The sequence below is a fragment of the Callithrix jacchus genome, chromosome 10, assembly GCF_049354715.1.
Source record: "Callithrix jacchus isolate 240 chromosome 10, calJac240_pri, whole genome shotgun sequence".
Taxonomy (NCBI): Eukaryota; Metazoa; Chordata; class Mammalia; order Primates; family Cebidae; genus Callithrix; species Callithrix jacchus.
Window position 1 is genome coordinate 39420317 of NC_133511.1, and position 24612 is coordinate 39444928.

The following is a 24612-nucleotide window of genomic DNA, read 5'->3' on the forward strand; positions in this document are numbered from 1 at the left end:
ACAATTATACCTACTTCTTAAGGTTATTTTTATGATTATTCATCACAGTCCCTGGAACTATGATCAGTAAATATTATTTAATATTATCTGTTTAAATTTGAAAGGGCGAAAGTGGTGAAGTCTTCTATGAGAAGCACTGAAAGTTCACCGTGAATCTATATACACATGATCTCGAAACAGAAAAGCCTTCTTGGATATTCCAATAACATTGTTCTGTTAGTACCAAACAATTATGCTTTCAGTTTTGCCATAGCTTGTTTCAATCTGGAAATCTAGGTAAAATCCCTATTTGAATTTGTGAAAGAGATTGCTAGGCAATGTAAGAAGTTTTTGATTTATGAACCTCCTTATAAGTAGCAGTAGTCAAGAACATAGGTGAGTGTATAAAATGAATGGTATTTGTCTCAACTCATTCTTTTTGTTTATATGGATCCACAAGAAACTAAAAGCAGAGAATGGGTAAAACAATCTTTGAATGACATTCATTGCTAAAAAAGGGAGAAGGAAAAGGCAAGAAGAAGTGATTAGGATGGAAAGGGAGATAACTTGGGAAGCATCATTTTTGGAGTGAGGTCTGGGCTAGAATTCCAGCTCTGCCACTTTATTTACCAGGTAACTTTGTACACGTTTTAGAAATTCTATGGTTCTGTTTTCTCATCTGTAATATGAGGATGCACACTCCTGTAGAGGAGCACTTTAGAGGGTTGACATGAAAATTAAATGGTTTGTGATTTCTGAATGGTATATGGCATCACAGGGACTAGGAAGAGAGAAAAAGTCTAACTTAAGGGTCTCACATTCACTCCTGTGTGGATAACTTCATTGCCTTTGACATTTTGTACTCAGGCCTTTCACTGACCTTCCACCACTTTGCCCCTCATTTTTCTCCATTGAAACCTTTGCAGCAATGAGAAACTATTTGTCAAAAAAGAACATGCCTAACAATTAGCCAGGTTTCCTTATGAAAGCCTGTTATTAAAATCACCATCTCTGCATAGAAATTGCTTCTGAAACTGAAAACTTATGCCTTAAGTATGTCTTGTAGGAAAGCCTTGCATGGACCAAAGTAATTTCACAATTAAAAAAGACTATCTTCTATATCAGCCATAATGTTACCTTCTTTTTTTCTAACAATTGAGATTTGGTCTTAGAGGTCTGTTGCTTGCCATGATTTGTGTCTTCTCTTAATTCTACTGAGGACCATTTATTTTATGAAATGTAATTAAACTATTCATCAGGTTGAAAAAAGTCATAATGTTCATTTAATGGTATTTTCTTTTAGATCTTCCCAACTCTTTCAGCTGAATGTCTTATATTTTTTGTATATTTTTGTAGAAACCACATAGCTTTATGCCTTTTCTCTGTACACACCAGTGCCTGACAAATGTGAATTTTCTAATTGCCCCCAGTAAATAATTCTGTCCAATTACTATTTGGCCTGGACTTCAAAATCTCATTAAATGCCATTTACAAAGCCAATTTACATACTGCCAGATAAAACTAATCCAGCCCATCTTATAATAATGTTTCATTGTGTCTCTTTCATCACTTTTGAACACAAGAGAATTTTGTAAGTAACCATCACGGATAAGAACTGTGAAAATACAAATGTCAGCAAGGCATAATCTTTTGTAGGAGTCAGAAGGTAATATACAATTTAAGAAATTGTAAGAGGAAGTTAAATGACTGTTTTCTGAACTTCGAATGAGTCACATGTAATCTCAGATTCTAAAGTGAGAATGGCTGAAGAAAACCAGTCTTGCTACAAATTAGGGAAACCAATTTTACGACTCTTTCTCATTGCCTGTCTATAGCTCATATACATACATGCACAAGGAATGCTGTCTTGGAACAAGGTCGTCAGTTTAGAAGATGGATTTGCTATGGCATCTCCCTCGAACCCAAGCTGTCGATAGAGAAGTGGGGACGCCATTTCTCCATCAAGGTAAATAAGGAGAGGAGCAAGACAACCACTACAGAGAATTCAGATGGTTACCTATCATGCCCTGTATGGATGCTATTGATCTTCAGGGTTTTCTAGAATACCTCAGTTCTATACTGAGCTACGCAGTGGCCAAAACAGTTCTAGAAAGTATCCTATATTTCTAGATTTTTACAGGCCAGGGATGTGAAATGGTTACTCTGAACCAAGTGGACACAGATAGGTTTGAATAGGCTTGTTAGGATCACACCCAATAAGACTGCCTGCTAGGGGGCAAGATGACTTCAAAGAACCCAGTGCCACCCACAAGAGGAAGAAGCATCATATGAACAAATGCCATCATGTTGAACATTTAACACACATGTGAGAACTACAAAATTTACCATCTAAGTGGAAGTTTTCCTCCTCCTCCTTGTCTGACCTGGAAAGTGCCAGAGAAACAGTTGGGAAGTAGAAGATAAAGTGGAAAGAAGGGAAAGACTGATCATAGCTCTTGGGTCAGGCCTGTGCTGGGAAGGAAAGGGAGAGCATGGAATTGGATGTGAGATTAAAATCTTTTTAATCAAACTGGAATTTAAAAATGTTTGAAAATGGCGACTGCTCTAATACATAAACGTGCTTAAGATATATTTGAGGCTGAGGTTTGGGATCACATTGAGCGTAGTGGAGAGCAATGGTGGGAGAAGAAGAAAACTTTTATTTTTAACCCCTACAGCAGAGTTGTCTATTTGGAAAACCAGTTATATAACTACAGTATAGTACACAAAGTGCTAAGACTAGGAGATACTTTATTTGATTGTCTACCTGATAGTTATTTACTGGTATTTGAGTTTTCTAATGTAGAAAAGATATTTTTTCCTTATGTGGCCAGAAATATGTGTGTAATTTTCCATTTGAGTCAGAAGAGAATGAAATGACAGAGTAAAATGTAGAAAAAAAAAAAAAAACTAGAAAGCAAAGCAATTTGAATGTGTGAAAAATGTTTAAGTCTAGTCTGTCATTCAACACTTATTTTCCCCTACTCCTTTTGCCTTGTCTATGCTACAAAACCAAAGAAATGACTACAGGTTGAGAAATATCAAATCCCCTTACAGATAGTACTAACTAGATAAGAAGAATGGAAAACCATCATGGGAAGGCCTGTCACAGGTTTGCAAGGATGATTAAGAGAAGAGGCATGCTCTGTAGTATGTGCCATATGCTAAGAAGTTCTCCTGACTCTCCTGTTGTTCAAGTGGGCTGGATGATAGGGCATGATGGAACACTGTCTGCAATGGAGATATCTTGTACTGAGCGTATCTTGGGGAGTGGACTGTAGAGCTGCAACCAAGAGACTGTGCGGTTCTTACTATATTAGCAAACGTGTTTAACTCTGAAAATGTTTTCTCAGTATGAAAAAGTATACTTTTTCATGATGACTACTTTGGAAATTTCCATTTAATAATAACTAATTTAAATTAATGATGGTGGTGATATAATAAAAAAATAGCTTCCAATAACATTGAACATTTATAATGTGCCAGGCACTATGCTAACCTCTTTATATGCATTAAAAGAATCTTATTTAATACAATGGTCAAAAGGAGTAGGTTGTGGTATTCCCATTTTATAAGTGAGAAATTGAAGCCTTAAATGATATACTTCTTGCTTATGTCCACCCTGTTGTTTAGTGGCACAGTAGGACATCAATCCAGATAGAAACTCCAACCTTTCATTATAGGTACATTTTTTTCATTTAAAAATATATACATAAGCATATATGTATATCAATTCTCATGTGTATATATCATTCATTGAAGTTTGAAATAAACTGCAAATATTGAGATTTATACAAGTAACTGAAGATAACTGAAATTTTATACTATAAAGATCAGACCTTTCTGAATGACAAGTTACATACTTAGCTGTATCTTTTCTCCCTTTCATTTATTTTTCAACAGTGTTAAGAACGTGTAACTTATAGAATATTAAAATTCAATTAAATTACAAATTGATAAGGCTATATTTACTTTACATATTTTTCCATTTCTACTACAGTGTATATTTCAGATTAATTTCCCCAAATGTGATTTTTTTCGCCTGAGTGTCTGTCATCTTTTTAAGTAATAGAGAAAGTATTTCTATTACCCTATCCCAAATTTATATATTGGTTTGATGATATTAACACATTTCAAAAATTAAACATAGGGGTATCTATCTTTATTTATAAATCTAATCATGAACCAAAACTTGTAAGAAAATTGTCCTTAAATATAGGCGATGGAGGAAGAGCAAGATGGTAGAATAGAAGGCTCCACTGATTATACCCTTGGCAAGTACACTGCTACACCTAAAAAGTGCTTTTGTAAGAACTGAAAATCAGGCGAACACTCACAGTATCTGGTTTAAATTTCATATTGCTGAAAGATGCACTGAGAGGTAGTAAAAACAGTCTTGAATCACTGAGACCACCATTCTTCCATTCCCCAGCAGTGGCCCCACAACATAGAAGACAAAAATCTGTTTGCTTGGGAAGAGGAGAGTGCAGCAATTGTGAGACATTAAATTCAGTTTTGCCCAGTTATAGCAGAAAGCAAGACCAGACCAAACTGAGCTGACACCCACCCACAGAAGGAGTATTTATTTATTCATTTTTATTTTGTTGAGACAGTCTCACTTTGCGGCCCAGGCTGGAGTGCAATGGCATGATCTTGGCTCATTGCAATCTCTGTCTCCTGTGTTTTTTTTTTTTTAATTGTGTTTTAAGTTTTGGGGTATATGTGAAGAACATGCAAGATTGTTGCATAGGTACATACATGGCAAAGTGGTTTGCTGCCCTCCTCACCATCACCTATATCTGGCATTTCTCCCGTGTTATCCCTCCCCAACTCCCTAACCCCTGCTGTCCCTTCCGAGATCCCCCTGACAGAACCCAGTGTGTGATGCTCCCCTCCCTGGGTCCATGTGTTCTCATTGTTCAACACCCGCCTATGAGTGAGAACATGAGGTGTTTGATTTTCTGTTCTTGTGTCAGTTTGCTGAGAATGATGGTTTCCAGGTTCATCCATGTCCCTGCAAAGGACACAAACTCATTTCTTTTTATGGCTGCAGAGTATGCCATGGTGTATATGTGACACATTTTCTCTGTCCAGTCTATCATCGATGGGCATTTGGGTTGATTCCAAGTCTTTGCTATTGTAAGCAGTGCTGCAAGGAACATTCATGTGCATGTGTCCTTGTAATAGAATGATTTATCATCCTTTGGATATATACCCAGTAATGGGATTGCTGGGTCAAATGGAATTTCTATTTCTAGGTCCTTGACAGTGGTCCTTGACCACTGTCTTCCACAATGGTTGAACTAATTTACACTCCCACCAACAGTGTAAAAGTGTTTGTATTTCTCCACATCCTCTCCAGCATCTGTTATCTCCAGATTTTTTAATGATCGCCATTCTAACTGGTGTGAGATGGTATCCCAATGTAGTTTTGATTTGCATTTCTCCAATGACCAGTGATGATGAAGCCTTTTTCATATGTTTGTTAGCCTCATGTATATCTTCTTTTGTAAAGTGTCTGTTCATATCCTTCGCCCACTTTTGAATGGGCTTGTTTGTTGTTTCCTTGTAAATCTGTTTTAGTTCTTTGTAGATTCTGGATATAAGTCCTTTGTCAGATGGGTAGATTGCAAAATTTTTTCCCATTCTGTTGGTTGCCCATTCACTCTAACGATTGTTTCTTTTGCTGTGCAGAAGCTCTGGAGTTTAATTAGATCCATTTGTCTATTTTGGCTTTTGTTGCCAATGCTTTTGGTGTTTTAGTCATGAAGTCCTTGCCTATGCCTATGTCCTGAATGGTTTAGCCTAGATTTTCTTCTATGTTTTTTATGGTGTTAGGTATTATGTTTAAGTCTTTAATCCATCTGGAGTTAATTGTAGTGTAAGGTGTCAGGAAGGGGTCCAGTTTCTGCTTTCTACACATGGCTAGCCAGTTTTCCCAACACCATTTATTAAACAGGGGATCCTTTCCCCATTGCTTGTTTCTGTGAGGTTTGTCAAAGATCAGATGGTTGTATATGTGTGGCATTGCCTCTGCTCCTCCCAGGTTTAAATGATTCTCGTGCCTCAGCCTCCCGAGTAACTGGGATTACAAGTACCCACCACCATGCCCAGCTGATTTTTGTATTTTTAGTAGAGATGGGGTATTACCATTTGGTCAGGCAGGTCTCGAACTCCTGACCTCAGGTGATCCACCTGCCTTGGCCTCCCAAAGTGCTGAGATTACAGGCATGAGTCATAGCACCAGGCCCGTAGTGAAAATTTAAACCAACCCTAGCCAGAGAGAAATATCCCATCCCAGTGGTCAGAACTTGAGTTCCTGAAAGCCTCATCACCTCAGGCTGGAGTGCTCTGGGGCCCTAAATAAACTTGAAAGGTAGTCTAGGCCACAAGGAATACAACTCCTAGTCAAGTCCTGTGCTGAACTGGGCTCATAGCTAGTGAACTTGGACAACATGTGACCTCTAAAATATCAGCTGGGTGGCTAGGGCAGTGCTGTTGCTACCCCTTCCCTACCTTCAGATCCTTAAGAGTTACCTTCCTTCCACTCCAGGAGAGGAGCAAGAAGAGTGGGAGAACTTTTTCTTGCTTCTTGGTTACCAGCTCAGCCACAGCAGGATAGGACATTGGTCATAGTTGTGAGGCCCACTTTCTATATCCTAGCTTCTGGATGACATTTCTAGACACACCCTGGGCAAGAAAGGAACCCACTACCTTGAAGTGAAAGACCCAGTCCTGGCAGGATTAATCCTCTGCTACCTAAAGAGCCCTTGGTCCCTGACTAGCCAGCTGCAATACCCAAATAGTATAACGTGTGCCTTTGCTGGCTTCAGGTGAAACTTAGCACATGCCCAGCTGGGGTGACAATGGAGAGAGACTCCTTCTGCTTGAGAAAAGTGGAGTGAAAAGTAAAGGGGACTTTGTCATGAACCTTAGGTACCAGCTCAGCCACAGGGGTGCAGAGCACAAAGAGATATCTTAGGGTCCCTGATCCCAGGAGATGGCTCTTTGACAGCATTTCTGGAACTGCCCAGAGACAGAGAGGAGCCCATTGCCCTGAAGAGTGAGTTCCAGGCCAGGCAGTGTTCACCAATAGCTAACTTAAGAGACCCAGGGCCTTAAGGGAACACTGACAGTAGACTGGCAGTATTCCCCGTGGGCTTGTGGTGGCAATGGCCACATGGTGAGGCTCCTCTGCCTTTGGAAAGGAGAGCAAAGAGTGGGAAGGACTGTGTCTTGTAGTTTATCAACTCAGCTGCAGTACAGTAGAACACCAAGTAGACTTCAGAGGATTTTGACTCTAGTTCCTGGAGCCTGGATGGCACCTCTGGATCCACCTAGGCCCTAGGGGAACTCACCACCTGAAAGGAAGGACACTGGCCTGGCTGGCTTTGCCATATGCTAATTGTAGGGCCCCAGGGCCTTGAGAAAACATAGGCAGTCACCAGCAAGTGGTTATAGCAGGGCCATAGGTGAAACCCAGTGCTGTGCTTGCTTCAGATCTAATCCAGTGCAGTTCCAGTGGTTGTGGTGCTCATCCCCAGCTCCAGGTTGCTCAGAACAGAGAGACCCCATTTGTTTGGGAGACAGTAAGGAAAGAGGACAAGGGTCTCTGCCTGGTAATCCACAGGATTCTTTCAGATCTTGTTTAAGACTGTCAAGTTAGTACCTCTACTAGTCTCCAATAACTACCACATTACTGGGCTTGGGGTGTTCCCTAAAGCAGATACAGCTAAATAAAAATACATAAGTCCTTTCCAATACCTGGAAAATCCTGTACAAGAATGGCAGGTACAAACAAGCCCAGTCTGTGAAGTCTACAATAAATGTCTAAGTCTTCAATGCCCAGACACAAATGAACATCCAGAAGTACCAAGACCATCCAGGAAAACATGACTTCACCAAATAATCCAAATATGGCACCAGGGACCAATCCTGGAGAAACAGAGATAGGTGACCTTTCAGACACATAAATCAAAATAGCTGTTATGAGAAAACTTAAAAAAAAATCAATACAATGCCAAGAAGGAATTCAGAATTCTATCAGATAAACTTAACAAGGAGATTGAAATAATAAAGAAAATCCCACAGAAACTGTGGAGCTGAAAAATGCAACTGACATACTAAAGAATGCATGAGTCTTTTAATAGTATAACTGATGTAGCAGAAGAAGGAATCAGTAAACTTTAAGACAGGCTATTTGAGAATATTCAGTCAGAGTAGACAAAAGAAAAAAAAATAGCCTCAAAAGGGCATATCTAAGAGTTTTGGCCTTAAATAGGAGGTGGAAAGAGGTAGGGGTAGAAAGTTCATTCAAATGGATAATATCAGAGAACTTCCCAAATTCTAGAGAAAAATATTAACATTTAAGTAAAAGAAGGTTATAGAACACCAAGCAGATTCAACCCAAAAAACAATGCTTCAAGGCATTTAATAATCAAGCTCCCAAAGGTCAAGGATAAAGAAAGGATCCTAAAAACAGTAAGAGAAAGAAGCAAATAACATACAGAGGAGCTCCAATACATCTGGCAGCAGACTTTTCAGTGGAAACCTTACAGTCCAGGAGACAGTGACATGACATATTGAAAGCACCAATGGAAAAAAAAATATTTTACCCTAGAGTAATATATCTGGTGAAAACATCCTTCAAACATGAAGGAGACATAAATAAAGGCTTTCCCACACAAAGGAAACCTGAGGGATTCATCAACACCAGACCTGTCCTACAAGAAATGCTAAAGAGAATACTTCAATCAGAAAGAAAAGGACATTAATGAGAAATAAATAATCACCTGAATGTACAAAATTCATTGGTAATCATAAGTACACAGGAAAACACAGAATATTATAATACTAAGTGTGGTGTATAAACTACTCTTATCCTAAGTAGAAAGACTAAATGATGAACCAATAAAAAATAATAACTACAACAACATTCAAAGACATAGACAGTACAATAAGATATAAATAGAAATGGCAGAAAGTAGAAAAGGAGGTGGATAAAGTTAAGGTGTAGATTTTTTACTCATTTTTTCTTACTTGTTTGTTTGCAACAGTGATTAAGTTGTTATCAGCTTCAAATAATGAGTTATAAAATAGTATTTGCAAACCTCATGGTAAACTCAAAAGGAAAAACTTAAAAAGGGATACACAAAAAATAAAAAGAAAATTAAACCATATCACTAGAGAAAAACACTTTCACTAAAATGAAGACAGAAAGAAAGGAAAGAAGAAAGAATAGACCACAAAACAACCAGAAAACAAATAATAAAATGGCAGGAGTAAGTCCTTACTTATCAATGGTAACACTAAATGTAAATGTGCTAACCTCTCTAATCAAAAGACAGAGTGGTTGAATGGTTAAAAAAAAAAAGACCTAATGAGGTGTTTTCTATAAGACACACACTTCACCTGTAAAGACACTCAGAGATTGTAAATACAGTGATAGAAAAATATATTTCATGCCAGTGGAAATCACAAAAAAGCAGGAGTAGCTATACTCATATCAGAAAAAAAATTCAAGACAAAAACTACAAAAAGACATAAAGAAGTTCACCATATAAAGATAAAGGGGTCAATTCAGCAAGAGGATATAACACTTTAAAATACATATGCACCCAATACTTGAATACCCAGATAGACACTGGAACACAGAAAATATTGTTAGAGGTAAGAAAAGACAGATATGCCTCAGTGCAATAATAGCTGTAGACTTCAATACCTCACTTTCAGTACTAGATAGACCTTGCAGACAGAAAATCAACAAAGAAACACTGGATTTGATCTACATTATAGACCAAATTGATCTAATAAATATTTACAGAACATTTTATCCAACAGCTGAAGAATATACATTCTTTTTATCAGCACACAGATGATTCTCAAGAAGAGACCATATGTTAGGTCAGAACAAAATGCTCCTGAATGACCCATGGGTCAATGAAGAAATTAAGAATGGAATTGAAAAGTGTATTGAAACAAATCATAATGGAAACACAACATATGAGGACACATGGGATACAGCAGAAGAAATATTAAGAGGAAAGTGTATTGCTACAAGTGCCTACATCATTAAAAAAAAGGAAATACTTCAAATAAACAATCTAATTATGCATCCCAAGGTACTAGAAAAGCAAGAGTAAACCAAACCCCAAATTAATAGAAGAAAAAATGTAATAAAGAGCAGAATTAAGTGAAATTGAAGAAAACAATACAAAAGATCAATAGAGCAAAAGTTGTTTTTTTCTTAACAAATTTTTAGCCAGATTAAGAAAAAGAGAGAGAGTATGTAAATAAACAAAATTGGACATGAAAAGGAGACATTACATCTGACGCTGCAGAAATTCAAAGGATCACCCTGATACCAAAAATAAAGACATTTAAAAAAGAGAGAGAGAGAAAAAACAATAGGCTGGTATCACTGATAAATACTGATGCAAAATTTCTCAACCAAATACCAGCAAACTGAATTCAGCAACACATTTAAAAGTTTATTTATCATGGCTAAGTGAAATTTATCCCTGGGATGCAAGGCAAATTCAACATACACGAGTAAGTCAATGTGATACATTATATCAACAGAGTGAAGGCAAAAACTCCTATGATCATTTCAATTGATGCTGAAAAAGCATTTGATAAAATGCAACATCTCTTCATAATAAACTCTCAATAAACTGGGTATGGAAGGAATATAACTCAACATCACAAAAATCACATATGATGGACTCACAACTAGCATTAAACAGGGAAAGACTGAAAGCCTTTCCTTCCAGATCTGGAACATGACAAGAATGCCCACCTTCTCCATTGTTTTTCAACATAGTACTAGAAGTCCTAGCTACAGCAATCAGACAAGAGAAATTTAAAAAATGCATCCAAATTGGAAAGGAAGACAACAACTTTTTTTTGTTTGCAGATGGTATAATCTTTTGTTTGGAAAAACTTAAAGACCCCACCAATAAACAATTCGAACTGATAAATTCAGTAAATTTGCAGGATACAAAATCAACATACAAAAATCAGTAGCATTTTTATATGCAAACTGTAAACAATCTGAAAAAGAAATCAAGACAGTAATCCCTTTTACAATAGCTTCAAATAAAACAGCAAGGAATTAAATAAGTGAAAGATCTCTATAACAAAAACTATAACGCATCGATACAATACATTGAAAAGAACACAAAATAATAGAAGGATATTCCATGTTCATGAATTGTAAGAAACAATATTGTTAAAATGTTCATACTACCCAAAGTAATCTACAGATTTAATGCAATCACTATAAAAATGACAAGAATATTCTTTACAGAAATAGAAAAAAGAATCTTAATGTTTATATCAGATCACAAAAGAGCTAGAATAGCCAAAACTATCTTAGCCAAAACTATTAGAAAGAACAAAGCTAGTGGAATCACATTATCATACTTCAAATTATACTTTAGAGCTATAGTGATCAAAACAGCATGGCAATGGCATAAAGTAGACACCTAGACCAATGGAATAGAATAGAGGACCCCAACATAAATCCATACATCTACAGTGAACTCATTTTCAACAACGGTTCTAAAAATATCCACTGGGGAAAGGACAATCTCTTCACTAAATAGTTCTGGGAAAACTGGATATCTATATGGAGAAAAATGAAACTACATTTCTGTCTCTTGCCATATAAAAAATCAAATCAAAATGCATTAAAGATTTAAATCTAAGACCTCAAAATACAAAACTACTACAGGAAAACATCGGTGAATTCTCCAGGACAATGGAGTAGGCAAAGACTCCTTGAGTAATATACCACAAGCACAGGAAACTAAAGCAAAAATAGACAAATGGAATAAAATCAAGTTAAAAAGCTTCTGCAAAGCAAAGGAAACAGTAAACAAAGTGAAGCACTAGCCCAGAGAATGGGAGAAAATATCTGCAAACTACCTATATGCCAAAGAATTAATAAACAGAATAAATAAGGAGGCCAAACAACTCTATAGGAAAAATAATCTAAAAATCTGTAAAAGAAAAAATGGACAAAACATTTGAATAGACATTTCCCAAAGGAAGACATATAAATGGCAGATAGGCATATGAAAATGTGTTCAACATCATTCATCAGGGGAATGCAAATCAAAATTTCAATAAGATACCATCTCACCCCAGTTTACATGAACTATGTCCAAAAGACAGGCAATAACAAATGCCAGTGAGGATCTAGAGAAAAGAGAACCCTCATACACTGTTGGTGGAGATGTAAATTACAACAACCACTATGGAGAATGTTTGGAGGTTCCTCAAAAGAACTAAAAATAGAGCTACCATATGATCCAGCAATCACATTCCTAGGTATAGACCCAAAAGAAAGAAAATCAGTTTATTGAAGTGATATCTGCACTCCCATGTTTATTGTGGTAATATTCACAATAATCAAGATTTGGAAGAAACTTAAATGTCCATCAGTAGATGAATGGATAAAGAAAATGTGGTGCTTGTGCACAATCGGGCATTTTCAAGCCATACAAAAGAATAAAATCCTGTCACTTGCAACAACATGGATGGATCTGGAGGTTATCATGTTAAGTGAAATAAGACAGGCACAGAAAGACAAACATTGCATGTTCTCATTCATTTGCAGGAGCTAAAAATTAAAACAGTTGCACCCATGTAAACAGAAGAATGGTTACCAGAGGCTGGGAAGTGTAGTTGGTAGTGGGGGCTTGAGGGAAAAGGAGGATGGTTGATAGGTATAAAAAAAAAAGCTAGAAAGAATAAATAAGATCTAGTATTTGCTAGCATAACAGAGTGACTATAGTAAAAAAATTAATTGTACATTTTAAACTGACTAAAAGTGTATTATTGAATGGTTTGAAACACAAAGCATAGACATTTGAGGGGACAAATACCCTCTTTATCCTGATGTGAATAAGCATTGTATGCTTGTACATCAAAATATGTAACCCAAAGATATAAACATCTGCTGTATGTTCACAAAAATTAAAAATTAAATATCTGTGCACATAAGTAAAAATATATATTTGTATTATTATTTTGACATCCTAATGCTAAGAAATTGAACTTAATCCTGAGAAACTGGACTGAACCAATTTATCTTATCTTTGCTGACTATCAAGAGCCCCCTCCCTCCCTTCCTTTCTCTTTCTCTCCTCCCTCCCTCCCTCCCTCCTTCCCTCCCTCCCTCTCTCCCTTCCTTCCCCTCCTTTCTCCTTTTTTCCTTCTTTCTTCTTTTTTTTTTTTTTCCTTTTTATTGCATTTTAAGTTTTGGAGAACATGTGCAGGACATGCAAGATAGTTGCATAGGTACACACATGGCAGTGTGATTTGCTGTCTTCCTCCCCTTCACACACATCTGGCATTTCTCCCCATGCTATCCCTCCCCAGCTCCCCCACCACGCTGTCCCTCCCCTATTCCCCCCAATAGACCTCAGTGTGTAGTGCTCCCCTCCCTGTGTCCATGTGTTCTCCCTGTTCATCACCGGCCTATAAGTGAGAACATGCAGTATTTCATTTTCTGTTCTTGTGTCAGTTTGCTGAGAATGATGTTTTCCAGATTCATCCATGTCCCTACAAAGGACACGAACTCATCGTTTTTGATTGCTGCATAATATTCCATGGTGTATATGTGCCACATTTTCCCAGTCCAGTCTATCATCGATGGGCATTTGGGTTGGTTCCAGGTCTTTGCTATTGTAAACAGTGCTGCAATGAACATTCGTGTGCATGTGTCCTTATAGTAGAACAATTTATAGTCCTTTGGATATACACCCAATAATGGGATTGCTGGGACAAATGGAATTGCTATTTCTAGGTCCCTGAGGAATCTCCACACTGTCTTCCACAATGGTTGAACTAATTTACACTCCCACCAACAGTGTTAAAGTGTTCCTATTTCTCCACATCCTCTACAGCATCTGTTGTCTCCAGATTTTTTAATGATCGCTATTCTAACTGGCATGAGATGGTATCTCAATGTAGTTTTAATTTGCATTTCTCTAATGACCAGTGATGATGAGCATTTTTACATATGTTTGTTGGCCTCATGTATGTCTTCTTTTGTGAAGTGTCTGTTCATATCCTTTGCCCACTTTTGAATGGGCTTGTTTGTTTTGATCTTGTAAGTGTATTTTAGTTCTTTGTAAATTCTGGATATCAGCCCTTTGTCAGATGGGTAAACTGCAAAACTTTTTTCCGATTCTGTTGGTTGCCGATTCACTCTAGTGACTGTTTCTTTTGCCGTGCAGAAGCTGTGGAGTTTCATTAGGTCCCATTTGTCTATTTTGGCTTTTGTTGCCAATGCTTTTGGTGTTTTGTTCATGAAGTCCTTGCCTACTCCTATGTCCTGAATAGTTTTGCCTAGATTTTCTTCTAGGGTTTTTATGGTGCCAAGTCTTATGTTTAAGTCTTCAATCCATCTGGAGTTAATTTTAGTGTAAGGTGTCAGGAAGGGGTCCAATTTCTGCTTTCTGCACATGGCTAGCCAGTTTTCCCAACACCATTTATTAAACAGGGAATCGTTCCCCCATTGCTTGTTTTTGTCAGGTTTATCAAAGATTGTATGGTAGTAGGTATGTTGTGTTGCCTCTGATGCCTCTGTTCTGTTCCTTTGGTCTATATCTCTGTTTTGATACCAGTACCATGCTGTTTTGATTACTGTAGCCTTGTAGTATAGTTTGAAGTCCAGTAGTGTGATGCTTTCTGTTGTGTTCTTTTTGCTTAGAATTGACTTGGCTATGCGGGCTCTCTTTTGGTTTCATATAAAGTTTAAGGTGGTTTTTTCCAGTTCTGTGAAGAAGGTCATTGGTAGCTTGATGGGGATAGTGTTGAGTCTGTAAATAACTTTGGGCAGTATAGCCATTTTCACGATATTGATTCTTTCTAACCATGAACATGGAATGTTTCTCCATCTGTTTGTGTCCTCTCTTATTTCGTTGAGCAGTGGTTTGTAGTTCTCCTTGAAGGAGTCCTTTATGTTTCTTGTTAGTTGTATTCCTAGGTATTTTATTCTCTTTGTAGCAATTGTGAATGGCAGTTCGTTCTTGATCTGGCTCTCTTTAAGTCTGTTATTAGTGTATAGGAATGCTTGTGATTTTCGCATATTGATTTTATATCCTGAGACTTTACTGAAGTTGCTTATCAGTTTCAGGAGTTTTTGGTCTGAGACGATGGGGTCTTCTAGATATACAATCATGTTGTCTGCAAATAGAGACAATTTAGCTTCCTCCTTTCCTATTTGAATACCCTTTATTTCTTTTTCTTGCCTGATTGCTCTGGCTAGGACTTCCAGTACTATATTGAATAGAAGTGGTGAAAGAGGGCATCCTTGTCTAGTGCCAGATATCAAAGGGAATGCTTCCAGTTTTTGCCCATTCAGTATGTTATTGGCTGTTGGTTTGTTGTAAATAGCTTTTATTATTTTGATATACGTTCCATCAATACCAAATTTATTGAGGGTTTTTAGCATAAAGGGCTGTTGAATTTTGTCTAAGGCCTTCTCTGCATCAATTGAGATAATCATGTGGTTTCTGTTTTTGGTTTTGTTTATGTGGTGAATTACATTTATAGACTTGTGTATGTTGAACCAGCCTTGCATCCCCGGCATGAATCCTACTTGATCATGGTGGATAAGCTTTTTGATGTGCTGTTGCAATTGGCTTTCCAGTATTTTATTGAAGATTTTTGCGTCTATGTTCATCATGGATATTGGCCTGAAGTTTTCTTTTCGTGTTGAGTCTCTTCCGGGTTTTGGTATCAGGCTGATATTGGTCTCATAAAATGATTTGGGAAGGATTCCCTCTTTTTGGATTATTTGGAATAGTTTCAGAAGGAATGGTACCAGCTCCTCTTTGTGTGTCTGATAGAATTTGGCTGTGAACCCATCTGGACCAGGCCTTTTTTGTGTGGTAGGCTCTTAATTGCTGCCTCCATTTCAGACCTTGTTATTGGTCTATTCATAGTTTCAGCTTCCTCCTGGTTTAGGCTTGGGAGGACACAAGTGTCCAGGAATTTATCCATTTCTTCCAGGTTTACTAGTTTATGTGCATAGAGTTGTTTGTAATATTCTCTGATGATGGTTTGAATTTCTGTGGAATCTGTGGTGATTTCCCCTTTATCATTTTTTATTGTGTCTCTTTGGTTATTCTCTCTTTTCTTTTTTATCAATCTGGCTAGTGGTCTATTCTGTTGATCTTTTCAAAAAAACTAGCTCTTGGATTTATTGATTATTTGAAGGGTTTTTTGTGTCTCTATCTCTTTCAGTTGTGCTCTGATCTTAGTTATTTCTTGTCTTCTGCTAGGTTTTGAGTTTTTTTGATCTTGCTCTTCTAGCTCTTTCAATTTTGACGATAGGGTGTCAATTTTGGATCTCTCCACTCTTCTCATGTGGGCACTTATTGCTATATATTTTCCTCTAGAGACTGCTTTAAATATGTCCAAGAGATTCTGGTATGTTGTGTCTTCGTTCTCATTGGTTTCTAAGAACTTCTTTATTTCTACCTTCATTTCATTGTTTATCCAGTCAGCATTCAAGAGCCAGTTGTTCAGTTTCCATGAAGCTGTGCGGTTCTGAGTTAGTTTCTGAATTCTGAGTTCTAACTTGATTGCACTATGGTCTGAGAGACTGTTTGTTATGATTTCTGTTGATTAGGTCTGTTCACATAGTCCCACATTTCTTGGAGACTTTGTTCATTCCTTTTTGTGCTTTTTTCTCTAATCTTGGCTTTTTGTTTTATTTCATTGAGTTGATCTTCGACTTCTGATATCCTTTCTTCTGCTTGGTCAATTAGGCTGCTGAGACTTGTGCATGCTTCATGAAGTTCTCATGTTGTGTATTTTAGCTCCATCAATTCACTCATATTCCTCTTGAAGTTATCCATTCTTGTTATCATTTCCTCAAATCATTTTTCAAGGCTCTTAGTTTCTTTGCATTGAGTTAAGACATGTTCTTTTAGCTCATGGAAGTTTCTCATTACCCACCTTCTGAAGTCTGATTCTGTCATTTCCTCACACTCAATCTCCGTCCAGCTTTGTTCCCTTGCTGGTGAGGGATTGTGGTCCCTTGTAGGAGGTGAGGTGTTCTGGTTTCAAGTGTTTTCCTCCTTTTTGCACTGCTTTCTTCCCATCTTTGTGGATTTAGCCACCTGTCGTCTGAGTAGTTGCTGACTTTTCAACTGGGTCTCTGAGTGGACGTCCAGATTGTTGATGATAAAGTATTTCTGTTTCTTAATTTTCCTTCTAACTGTCTAGCCCCTCTGCTGTAGGACTGCTGAGGTCCACTGTAGGCCCTGCTTGCCTGGGGTACACCTGTAGCAGCTGCGGAACAGTGAGGCATGCTACCAGTTTATTCTTCTGCTGTCTTTGTCCCAGAATGATGCCCGCCAAATGTCAGTCTGATCAGTCCTTTGTGAGGTGACTCTTTGGATATATGGAAGTCAGGGAGCTGCTTGAGGAGACAGTCTGTACTTTATAGGAGCTCAAGTGCTGAGCTGTGAGCTACGTTGTTCATTCAGTGCTGCTAGGCAGGTACGTTTAAGTCTGCTGCAGCAGAACACATAAAGCCCCTTTTCTTCCTCAGGTGCTCTGTCTCGGGGAGTTAGGGCTTTATTTATGAGTATCCGTTGCACTGTTCTGCCCAGCAAGGAGGCAGTCTAGTCACTACCTGCCTGCTGAGGCTCTGCCCTGCTCTCGTGGGCTCTGACCTGTTGTCATGAGCTCTGCCTTGCTGCCAAGTGTAATTCCCTGCAGTCCTGTTTATATGGGTGTGGTTAGAACTGCCATGGCAATGGTGGCCCACCTCTGTATTGGCGGATTCTCTCTGTTATGGCGGGTTGCCTTGGCAATGGCAGGCTGTGCCAGCAATGGGAGAGTACCTCCATAGGGGCAGAATGCCTCGGTGTTGACAGAGTCCCCTTCCCCACCAAGCTGCCCTGTCCTGGGTTCAGTTGTGCTTGCCGTGAAACTCTCAACCCCGAGCATTTCCAACTGCTGTTTTGTTTGTTTTGTTAGAGTGGGACCCACCGAGCCTGATCACCTGGCTCCCTGCCTCAGAGCCCTTTTGTTTTTCTTAAATTGAACGATTGACTCTCTCCCAGGTGTTTCAGTCGCCTGCTGAAAGGGCACCGGGATCTGTGTGATTTCCCATGCCGCTACCCACTGCGCTGGCTTAAACGTTGCAGCCCGGGAATCTCCTGGCCTGGCTTTCTGTTTACCTCCCGTTTAATCAGATGAATGTGCTAATCTGCCTTCCCAAATCTCAAATTGCCAGTTTAACAGGGCATCCAGACCAGTGTATTATGTATGGAGTGCCACTGCACTGCGGCACCGGCCGAAACGGCTGTGCCAGCCAAAACAGCTGTGCTGGCATCCCTTGGGGCTCCTATACCTGGGAATTTCCTGGTCTGTGGGCAATAAAGATCCATCTGGAAATGTGGTGTCTACTCACCCTCTGCACTTTCACTGATAGCTGCAATCCTGAGTTGCTCCTATAGCGCCATCTTCCCCCTTTTCCCTTCTTTCCTTCTTTGAGAGAATGTCACTCTGTTGCCCAGGCTGAAGTGTAGTGGTGCAATCTCTGCTCATTGCAACCTCTGCCTTCCAGGTTCTCATGTCTCAGTTAGCTGAGTAGCTAAACTTACAGTTATGTTCCACCATGCCTGGCTAGTAGAGGTGAAGTTTTTCCATGTTGGCTGGGCTAATCTTGAATTCCTGTGGACTCAGATGATCCCTACTCTTGGGCTCCCAAAGTGCTGAGATTACAGGCATGAGCCACCATGCCTGACTGAGTGTTTCTTGATGACTGGAAAATTCAGAATATACTCTTCAGAAAAATTTTAAAGAAAAATTCTGTTTTTTGGTATGCAGAAAAGGAGCAGTTCTATGGGAGAAATGGTTGACTATACTGCTTTGGTATTTAGAATATTCTATTAAGTAAGTGAAACTTAAAGAGGCACCACTTTCTATTCAACATCCTTAATGTGAGACCTTTTCTCTCCCAAGCAGCTCTATTTTCAAAGTTTGGTTGGCCCTTTAGAACAGCATTATCTTTTAAAATACTGGATATGTACTTAATAGAGGCAGAGTGCATCATTTGAGAGGCTGTCTCAAAATACTTGTGCCTTTTAAAATCTGTGCTGCCTGACAAAACCGGCAGAGAACTCAACACTTGGTTCAACACCATTAGTAGCTCTTGCTCTGTGCAGTACCACAGTACAAGAAACATAAAGTACACAATACAGTCCTTCCTTAACTCACTTTCAAAGGTGAGTACTTCATGCATTTTCCATGCTACTTCTTTTCCTTAAGATTTTAATGGACTAAAGTATGTCATGTATATAGAACTCACAATAAAATAGAGAGACAGGAAATACATGATTGAGGTAGCTGCAGAAATAGTCTTTTAAAATGCATAATCTGAATACATTTCAGCTTGAAATGTAAAAGTGATTTTGCTAAAATGCTTTTTAATAGCACAAGGAGATATATACCATAAAAAGTTTAAATGGATTATTCATCTCAAATGGATTATTTATTTTGGAAATGAATATTTATAGAGAGCCTCTGAATTAGGCAGTAATCTTTGCCTTTGTTTAAACACAATTAACAATATGCAAAGTAAGGCGATGCTTTTTAGAAAATATGTGAGCATAAGTACTTCTGTTGGCAGTCATTTCAGTATCTGCACAGTGAGTACATAAAATGAAGAACAACTAACCTGTTATACTCTTAATTAATGAACACCTGTACACAATGAAAGCATGGTTGATTTTATGGATGCATGAAAATCCAACCAGGCAATTAATGTACAATTTAAAATTCATGCTGTTGAATAGGTAGCAGAAAAAAACAACTTATAATAGGCAAATCACAAAAGTGGAATAGTTGGATTTTCTGTGGCTCTTTTCAAACAAATTTAAGCCATTTTACCTTTTATTTTCTTGGTTGTGTAACTTTTATATGGTAGAAACTAAACATATTTTGTATTGTTATTTACATTTATTGTGATAAATTGACCATATGGAATTTTTTTTAGCTAAACCTTTAAGTTCTGGGGCACATGTGCAGGTTTGTTACATAGGTAAACTTGGGACAAGTGAGTTTGTTGTACAGATTATTTCATCACCCAGTTAAGCCTTTGGGCATATGCCCAGTAATGGGTGTATTGGGTCGAATGCTATTTCTGTTTAGGACTTTGAGGAGTTATCACACTGTCTTCCACAATGGTTTACCTAATTTATATTCCCACTGACAGTGTATAAGTGTTCCTTTTTCTCTGCAACCTTGCCAGCTTCTGTCATTTTTTGACTTTTTAGTAATAGCCATTCTGACTGGTGTAAGATGGTATGGTATCTCATTTGTGGTTTTAATATTATTGCACTTTGCATTTCTCTAATCATCAGTGATGTTCAGCTTCTTCTTATATTGTTAGCCACATGTATGTCTTCTTTGGAAAAGTGTCTACTCACATTCTTTGCCCACTTTTTAATGGGGCTGTTTTATTCTTGTAAATTTGTTTGGTGTTTGTTATTTTTTCATTTCTGTACCTATCCCTGATTTTCCCTCTTTCTCTCTTTCTGTTTTCATATTGTTCTTATCAACACTATTAACGTGTGTGTTCCCCTAAGTAAATGTGTAACCAGGTACTTTCTTAATATACAATATCAGAGGGACATAAAAGATAGACTTTGTCCAAAGTCATAAAAAAATCTACTCAGAAAATTTTGTATTCCTTATTTCTTTATTTCCTTCTCCTTCCAGGTGATAAGCAAGACATCTTAAAATTCAAAGAGAGCTGTTAATTTCTCAGTTATTAGAAACATTTTATCAAAGATGCTTTTTCTAAAAGATGAGAAGAATGCTGTGTTTTCAAGTCAAGGAGCAGATGGGTATTTATTTTACAATAAACTTCAAGAAGGCAGTAGGTCAAGAAAAGACTATGTTTACTTTTTGCAAATTGTAATTTATATGGGTTTGATGGTGAAGGATACCCTAAGGAAGTACACTGTAATTAAAGTGTCACTGGAGAAAAGGAAGGTGAGCCAATTTACTCTGAATCTTATGGGTATGCACTATTGAATGAGTACATTATTAGAAGAATGAATTAACTGCTTCAGTTTTGTGGTAACATGAAGATCATTGCAAGGAACAGTCAAAAATAGAAGCATTTAGTTGGCTGTATTTGTGGAAACAAGGAGAAAAAGCTCTGAGAACAAATTAAATGAAATACTTATTAAAAAAATAATGTTATGATGTCTAGGTAAGTGAATCAGGACAAATTATGCTCAGGCAAGCAATGGAGCAATCATGGCTAATTCAACTCACTTTCAAGATGATTAGAAGTACACCAAATCCAATCTGACTCTTCCAAATTTTTACCTGCTTCATTCGTGCGGATCATTCGAGATGGGGTGCTTGGATCTCCTGTTCCAATAAGGTTGGTAGCCACCACTCGAAATTCATATTCCACCCAGGGATTTAGGTCCACAGCCATGGCTGACTCCATGTCCCCTGTTATAATTTCTGGGACTATAGAAAGGAAGAAAATTTCATGTCATTAGGAAGACTGGAAACATGCTACAAATGGCTATCAAGAATATCAATGCTACAGGCACAATCAGCAGGCTAATGCATATTTCCTCACAACATGTGGTCATGTCATGGTGTCACCTTCAGTGTCATTAGTAAAATAAAAATCAATCTTCAGGAGTAAGCACTTGCATATGTCAAAGCTTGTTGGAGTTAATTAGAACTCTTGTTTTATCTTTACACAAAACTTGACATTGTCTACACTAATAATTATTTCATCAACCCCTCAGTCCTAGATAAAGGGCCAATTGGAACTATAATTTAAACAGTTTTCTTTCAATTTCTAGGAAATTTCTTGAGCAGTTTGCTTTCCCAGTTCTGGCGAGCATGTTTAGTCACTTGGTAATTCCAAGCAGTAAATTAAGAACATGTCTCTCTAATTTAGAAATACAGTTTGTGGCTTGGTGTGGTTGCTCATGCCTGTAATCATAGCGCTTTGGGAGGCCAAGGTGGGCAAATTGCCTGAGCTCAGGAGTTTGAGACCAGCCTGGGTAACACAGAGAAACCCTGTTTCTACTAAAATACAAAAAATTAGTCAGGTGTTGCAGCGTGAACCTGTAATCCCAGCTACTTGGGAGGCTGGGGCAGGACAATTGCTTGAATCTGGGAGGCAGAAGTTGCAGTGAGCCAAGATCGAGATCGCAGCACCACACTCCAGCCTGGGCTACGGAGTAAGACTTGTCTCAGAAACAACAACAACAAAAACAAAAAACCCAAAACAACAACAACAAAACCAGTTTGGGGTATCTGAGTAGAAACACTGAATTCTCCTTAGAGTGAGTTTTGAACTACATTTACATTTTTGTCAGAGCATAAAATTGTTTGTCAATATAATTACCATTAGCGAAGTATTTTCACATGGCTTATATGCTCTATTTGGGACCGCTTTTCTTGTTTACTCATCTCTGCTGTCTAGGAAATGTTTTTAAATATTTGTTACAGGAGTTAAAAGGCAGAATGTGGAGAATGTCCCTTACAACATGGAAAGATCTTCTGGATTTATATCAGTCTTGGATTTCTTTGTAGGCATGGCAGTAGAGGCAAGGGTGGGAGTTGGTGATCTTAATTTGAGGACTGAATTCTGTTTTACTACAGCAAGGTGGGATGAAGTCACCTTGAGTTTTCCATGAAAATCTCTTCTGAAAGGTAACAAAAGAATGTTACCGAAAAGGCAGCTCTGTGAAAGGTGAATGCTCAGAGCACAGGCAGTGTGGGCTGCCTGACAAATCTCACAGCATTGCAGAGCTGATGATTTTTTTTTAAAGCAATGACATGAAGACATGGAAAAAAAAATCTGTCCCATCTTGCTGCACTGGCAACTGAGCAATACACTTGGAGTCTAAGAGGTGAGTGAGGGAAAGTCCACTGTTAGACCACAGCTTGGTGAAATGCCAAGCTATGCTTGACAAACATACAAAAGGGAAAAAGGGATTCTCAGATAATGCTCAGCCTTTTCCAGTCCAGAACCTATACTGTATCATCAGTACTTGCATTGGGTGCATGAGGACTTAACATCACTGTTGAATTTAGTTATGTTTTCATAAGTCATCTCAAGTAACTCCAGGCATCTGTATTATGCTTATCCCTTTTATTCTAATCTCTAGAGAATTCTGCCCATTTCCTCTTCTGCCCAGCTCATTTCATTCCCTAATTCTTGAAGTTCTATCACTGTGACAGTTGGAATTCATGATCTGTCATTAGCAAAATCTCCTATATACTTAATCTCCTCTCTGGGCATTCCTACAACTTTTTACTCCAATAGAAACTAACTTTTTACTCCAATAGAAATTTTATGCTTATTAAAAGGTGAACCTCTTAAGATATAATGGAGAAAAAGAACCAGCTCTTTCTCTCTCCCACATCTCTAATGGATGTTTCCCATTGGCATACAAGCATGCGGGTGTTTTCCTCTGAAAAACAAAAACTAAGGTCTCTTAACATTTCCCCTCCTTCCAGTCTTCACTTAGTTTCTCTGATTCTTTTGCGAGCTGTTTGTGCTATTGCTTACTATCTGCAGTTATTTTTCTTCCGTTCTGTCTTGAACCCATGCCAGTCAGGCTCTTACCTCCAGTTTTCCATCATACTGGCTTCTGTCAAGATTACCAGTGAATGGTCTCTGTTCCTGAAACCTTGTGGCCAGATCTCTGTTACTTATCTTACTTGAACTGTCATCATCCTTTGACACAGTTGATCATCCTTTGAAACCCTTCAGAACTTAACTTGTGTTTCTCTTCCACCTGACTACGCCTTATCAGTCTCCATTGCTGATTTCTTGTCGTCTTTCTGATGCAACTTGGTTCTACTGTTTTCCTTTTTTTACTCCATGCTGATTTATCCAGTCTCATGGTTTTAAATATCCTCCATACTGATAACTCTAATATTTTAACAAACCTCTTCCCTAGATTTCATACTCATATGTTCAATGGCATGTTATTAATAGACATTATTTTAATAGATTTGTGCAGTATTCATATCCAGAGAATGACAATTGCTTTCTTACAGATGTAGCCCAAATCTTCGGTCCATCCTGGACTCCTTTCTTTCTCCCAAGTCCCATTCCAGTCCATTAGAAAATTTTGGCATCTGTGACTTCAAACTATGTTGATATCTTCACTTATCTTGCCAGAAAAGTTTCTTGGAAGAGTTGTCTATATTAATTTTTCTCCTATTCTCTCTGGAACTCATTCTTGTTAGACTTGGATGCTGATGCCTATGTTTATATCAAAACTGCTATTGTCGAGGCTACCAGTGACCTCCATATAGGGAAACTAATGATCAGTTCTCAGTCTGTATTTTACTGAACATATTGGCAGCATTGAACACCATTCATTAGGCCCTTTTCTTTGATAGGCTTTTTTCCTTTGTTTTCCATGGCATGATATTATTTTGGTTTTCCTTTGACCTCAGTGCTTGCTTTCATTCTGCCTCCTTCGGCTGGTTCTCTTCTCCACAACTTCTGTTACAATGCTCCAGGGCATTATTTTCATACATTTTCTTCTTTATTTTATACTTACTTTCTTGGAGTTTACATAAAGTCTCATGTTTTAAAAT

The 24612-nt window shown here is 38.0% G+C and overlaps 1 protein-coding gene across 2 annotated transcripts in view; it reads right to left on the reverse strand.

Moving 5' to 3' along the window:
* CNTN5 (contactin 5) overlaps positions 1-24612 on the reverse strand; it is a 1452729-nt gene that overhangs the window by 73147 nt on the left and 1354970 nt on the right. For both annotated transcript variants that reach the window (XM_002754648.7, XM_078339900.1), the window contains one exon: positions 21352-21501. In XM_002754648.7, the coding sequence (XP_002754694.4) occupies positions 21352-21501 (150 nt within the window). The remainder of the gene's footprint in view (positions 1-21351; positions 21502-24612) is intronic.